This window comes from Cynoglossus semilaevis, chromosome 3, assembly GCF_000523025.1.
Source record: "Cynoglossus semilaevis isolate Cse_v1.0 chromosome 3, Cse_v1.0, whole genome shotgun sequence".
Classification (NCBI taxonomy): Eukaryota; Metazoa; Chordata; class Actinopteri; order Pleuronectiformes; family Cynoglossidae; genus Cynoglossus; species Cynoglossus semilaevis.
The window spans coordinates 2,553,679-2,559,351 of record NC_024309.1 but is presented as its reverse complement, the minus strand read 5'-3'; the positions used below and the strand labels follow the sequence as shown (position 1 = coordinate 2,559,351).

The 5,673-nt window shown below is 37.9% G+C and overlaps 1 protein-coding gene and 1 long non-coding RNA gene across 3 annotated transcripts in view; one reads left to right on the top strand and one right to left on the bottom strand.

The window, feature by feature from the left end:
- tpk1 (thiamin pyrophosphokinase 1) overlaps positions 1-5,673 on the bottom strand; it is a 41,052-nt gene that overhangs the window by 11,006 nt on the left and 24,373 nt on the right. For both annotated transcript variants that reach the window (XM_008307448.3, XM_025054495.1), the window contains one exon: positions 4,118-4,226. In XM_008307448.3, the coding sequence (XP_008305670.1) occupies positions 4,118-4,226 (109 nt within the window). The remainder of the gene's footprint in view (positions 1-4,117; positions 4,227-5,673) is intronic.
- Positions 7-5,673, top strand: part of LOC112486838 (uncharacterized) — a 30,093-nt gene continuing 24,426 nt past the window's right edge. The window contains exon 1 of the long non-coding RNA XR_003049382.1: positions 7-665. This is a non-coding gene — a long non-coding RNA (uncharacterized LOC112486838). The remainder of the gene's footprint in view (positions 666-5,673) is intronic.

Genomic DNA, 5,673 nt, shown 5'->3' with positions numbered 1-5,673 from the left:
GGAGGTGTGCTTTGCAAAAAAGAAAAAAAGTCCAGATAAAGTTTTTAAAGACGTAGTAGTTAGATTTAGAGCTGGAGAAAATACAAGGGAGGGAATTATAAAAACTCAGTGTAATCACATTTTGTCGAAGGGTAGAATGGTCCATTTTTTAATATCAAATAACAAATAAAATAGATTAAATAAAATACCATGCTGACTAATGTAAATAAAAAAATCAAAATCAAAAGTCTTTCTGTATGGTCAAGTACCGACTGATCCAGGGCCTGGTACTGGGGGGCCGCTAGATTATAGAACAGAAACACGTAGGAAACCAACTACTGTTCTCTTTTAACAGCAGCTGCAGAAGACGTTGAACGTCAACGTCAGTAATGCCAGGAACTTCCCAGAGATCAGCTGTGCAAAAACAGCTGATTACGTCACACCAGGGCAGGCAAACCCTGCAGATCTAAATGTCCATGCGTTTTTTGAGATTGAGCGAGAGACATACAGTTATACAGTTAAATACAAAAATACGCTCGACACCGCTACAAACTATCGGGAGGTTCGTTTCTGTCACGTCTTAATCACAAGTGGCGTCAGCTGGGTTGCTTTAGCTGTGTCGCGGCAGTACCACGCCGTCAGCGCCGTGGATTCTATGGACTCACACGCCAACTACAAAGAACGGGGTGAGTAAATAACAAATGCTTAAAAGTGTCGGGCTTTATTTGAAAGACGAAAGTTGCATGATGTTTCCTAAAGTTGCTTGAAGTTTCATTTTTGTGTAAATTGTGCAGACTAAAGGAGAGAACTGTAAATTGGAGTTTGGTGTTTGATAGACTTGTATATTGATGACGAAAGTTCAGGGTTTTTTGTTTTGTTGGATTGGTGCAAAAAAGAAACAGTGACAGAGAGGAATAATGTTTTTAAGACCATTTGGTTGTGATTTCCCAAACCTGGGGTTGGGGGGCACTTTGAGGTCTGTCTATTTACCTGCAGAGATGCTCTTTCCTGTGTCTGCTTTTGCTGTCTTGTTTTTCTTTTCTTTTTTTAAATATGGGAGACATGTTTGCACAGCTTTGTCATGCAGTGTGAAATTAAGCATGTTTGCCTCTGGGTCTGCTGAGTGTTTGGATTCTGCTTGTGTTGTGATTGTCTCCTGCAAGTAAAGTTGCTGTTTTCTTTGTGCTTTTTAAAATGACACTGAAGTAAGTGATGCAAGGGATAAGTTGGGAATGTGTCACGGCCTTTTTACTGTAGACAAAAATCTGTAATGAAAGGTGACTGGACAGGCGTTCCAGAGTCTAAGATCCTCATGAAGTGGCAGTGTGAGTTTGTTGAATTTAAAAAAAATTGCCTTTTTGTATTGCTCCATACTTATCATTTTTCAACATTTAATGGTGCTGCTATAAATGATTTGACAATAGCCTGTTGAGCTCTACAATTTGAAGCAAAGTTGATTGTAGAATTTAAATATTATAATTTTAGCACATTTCTCCAAGTTTCCTTACACTTTCAACATTTATCAGGATGTTCTGTCTGAAGTATTGTACAAGCTCAGGACAAACCCAAACAACAATAACTCGAACAATGCTCCAATGAGCCTTAGGCCAACAACTATTTTAACTTTTGGTTAAAAAAGGAAAATAAAAATAAAAAGTTCACTTAAGATATAATTGTGTCATCACTTTATCATGCAGACCCCCCAGGAATACAAGGAGCAGAAAAATAGGTTTGCTCAGTTACTGTCATTTCATAGTAAATTTATTCTTTGGATCAAAACAACATGAAACATCACATAACTTCATCTCTTAAAGCAAAGTTTGTACAAGCTTAGGATGCAAAAGCCTCCTTTGGGCCAGCGCAAGTGTAATGGCTGACAGCCCACCACTCTTTCTTTATAGGATCATACATTTTTTATCATAGCAATGCTTTGAACCAATGTGTGGGGGATCATTTCAATGGACTTCTAAAGAGTCTCGGTGTCACTTGAGAGTAGCTTGGTTTGAATTTAGGCTTCTCCAAACAAAAACACGTCGAAATATTTCAAACGGATGCACACAACAGGAAATAATGACGAGAAAAAAAATGCATTGTCCCTTCCTGAACGCTAACATCTGCAATCAGTCACATTGCAAAAAAAAAAAAAAAAATCCAAATAAGGCCCTCCCAAATTTTTTGTTTAATATTCTGGTCTTTCTTCTCACCCTGGGGGGAAAATATTACTTCCAGCCTTCTAAATATGCATGTGATTAATTATGCATCTTGTTATCACTAGCTAATCTGCATAGCACTCTCATGTATAAAGTCCCTTTCATTATGATTCAGATGGCCAGCTCACAGGTGTGCTGGTAAGCAAATATAGAACACACTATAACTGAACGACAGAACACACACAAAAAGTTAATAACAGGGCTAAACACACACACACTCACACACACAGCTGTTGTTCTTATTGGATCTGCCCTGAATTCCATCTTTTTGTCCTTTCCTAGGAGCACAATATGAATAACAGTAATCAGTTAATATCTAACATAAACAAAGTGCAACTCACACCGAATCCTAAATTTAACCAGAGCTTTGAATGATTACATTTCTGCCTCATTGGGAATAGATTTAACTCCCAATGGAGGCAACTAGATAAGGAAAAAACAAAATATGCCAGAAGTAGTTGCAATTAGTGTCAGAACACAAACTATTTTTGTTTTGCCTGCACACGTCCTAATATTATTTTAAAGAGCTAAATAAGGATCACTCTGAATCATACTTGCTAACTTTAGCATACGATTACCACACCTAAAAGAGGTAACAGAATTAGTGCAAACAGTCAAGGGTAGAAAATCATGCCAGCTTAGGTGTAAGGTTTCCCAAAAACACACAAGGTCTGGACGTCCATCAAGAACCAAAACACAATTTCACATCATTGACAGAAGGTCCAGCCTCCCTCTGTACAGCTGAGAGTTTGGTCTGTGCCAACTCATTAGGAACACAGCTGGCTGTATGCCTCTGAGTGGCCTAAAACCCGCGGGGTCCTCTGATTGGAGGCTGATTTAATTTTCAGTGTTCAAAAATATGAAAAGGAAAAAACATTTTTTTGGAACGTACAGGCTAAAATGCAAGCTCATTCCATTTAAAAACTAAAAAGTGATCACCTCTACAGTGCAGTGTCTCGTTTTATATACTTACTGAGTGGCTTAGGTTTCTGAGAGTGGTTTGATCTGTGGTTTAAAGTCCTGAAAAGAGCAGTTTGTGCCAGTGGTTGTTAAGAGTCAAGTAACTGACATTGGATGCTGTGGTTCCCAGTGCACACCTGTGTTTCTCCCTTTACAATCAGCTGTCGTACTGAAGGTAGGTTGTGGTCGTGGTCCAGCAGAGGTCAGCGACAAAGACTATTGTGACCATTCATTTGTTTTACAGACTAACAACAAATTAGTCCAACTCCAAACACGTGGTTTCTGCATATAGTAGGCTGTATTGACTTTAACTACAGTAAATGCTCTACTCACTGCAGCTTAATCCTGTTTACACACACACCGCCAGAATCTTGGTTGATGCCACCAAGTATTAGTTGTGAGTAAGGCACTTTCTAATGCACCTTTGTTTGTCCTTTCAGCAGATAACATTTAGTATGTTAAAACCATAGACTGCAGAAGAGGAATGAACAGGCAGTAACCACCTCACCTACAGCTGTAGTTGCGTTACGTAGCCACAGTAGAATAAAGAAAGTGATCAACTCTTTGTAAATTAACACTAATTTCAGTAATTCATTTCATAAGGTTGTATAGTCTCAATCCAGATTCCCTGTCTTTTTCTGTAGCAGATATGAAGGTCTTATTTGTTCTAATGAGTTTTTCAGAATTACAGTTGAATGTGGACAAAAATAAGGACAAGAAAGGGAGGAAAGAGTAAGAGGCTGATTATGATTGGTCGCTGTGTGTGACTGATGGTTGGCAGACTTCAGTCGTGTGGCTGTTGATGTTCATAGGTGCAGATGCTGTTGCTTACTGTATGTACTGTATACTGATCCAGCTCCCATTTTCTAACAAAAGGTAGAAAATGTTGATGCCCCAGCAAACATGGTGCAGAAACAGAATATTTGTGATGTATCAATCTCCTTGTGTCGTAGTGAAAAGCAGCTTACCCAGGTTCCATTTGAGTCCAGTTGTTATTGTCTGACACGGTCCACCGACTGGAATGAGACCACACCAGTCTCCTTCAAGGCTTGTGTTTACTCCTAGTATGTGGCTGCCCTGCAGATATAATGTCGAAGCAACAGGAAAAAATTAAAAAGAAAAATAATTAGTATTAGTCTTTGTGCCAGTGAGCAATGCTCAGACGACAGGCTAAAACAACAGAAAATAAAATAATAATAATAAATAACTCCAAACAAGAAAGTTAGAGTTCTCCAACAGAAACAACGCTCATTAAAATAAATTGTATATTATGCCCATTTCAGAAATGCAACCTATTTTCTTCCCTTTTTTTTAATAAAAAGGTTTAATTATTGTGAATCTCCTGTGTCACAAAGGGACAGTTTTTTTTAAATTCCACAATTTATCATCTGACAAGCATTTAGGCATATTTTCACCTAATTATGTGTTGTTGTTTTTACAATCAGTGCCTCTCTTAAATTCAAAAACATCATCTGCAGTGGAAGCATGTTATCAATGTTAGAAATCTTTTCAGTGTTCTGAAGGACAGAATTACTGTCCAGTCACATTAGAACAGTCCACAAAGAAAAGAAAAGGGAAAAACATTTTTCAAAAAGTTTCCTTTAAAAAATTAAAATGAAATTGGAGTGTATCACATACTGTAGGTACAAGGTAATGTCAGACTGTACCAGAGTAATGACTTGGCTTTGAATGGGCAGGGTTTAATAAAAGAAAAAAGATACTGGATTGCAAAGAACAGGTCAAAACTAAGTTTTCTCTTTTTCACAGCAAAAGACAAAGAGAAGAAGCTTAGTTTCGTTACAGCAAATTCCCATGTATTTGGTTTGACTGGAGAGCAGTTAAGCAAAAAAAAAATCAATAATTATGTAACGTCAACATGAGACACTGCAGGCTGCCAGCTACTCAAACCGCAAAAATATGATTGACGGCACGAACTGCGTTCACTGATCTCAAAGGATGATACAGGCAGACAAAGACAGCAGACAGACCCAGTAAATTAAAAGTTTGAAATCTTGAAGGTATGACATGTTTGAAGCAGAGCTCCATTTTCTTGGCTTCCTGTAGCTTTGGGTCCCCAGGGAGGAAATAATGGGAACAATTTCATGCTTTTGAACGTTGGGTGTTTAGTATTTTGCCCCAACTTTGTTTTTTATATAAACATACTGTCTCTTTGTACAAGTTTGTGAAGAACGAATTTATGTACATATGCAAATGATCATATGCAAATCACCAGCAGCAACTGCTGAAAGACTTAAAGGATTTTCTTTATAATGATGAGGCTAGTATTGGGAAGTTTTTTTTTTCTTAGAAGAAAAGTTACAAGGCACAATCTGGAGCAAAATAAGTTTTGGACTAAGTGATGATTTTGGACAGGTTTCATACAGTGCTTTGACATCTGCTCAAATTTAAAGAGATACAGAGTAGAACCGAACCAAACAGTGTTCATTTGTTGGTATTTGGTTTGTTGCTGCGTCTGTGAGTGGAGTGGCTGTGGTATGTACGTATAAGCAGTAATTAAACAGGG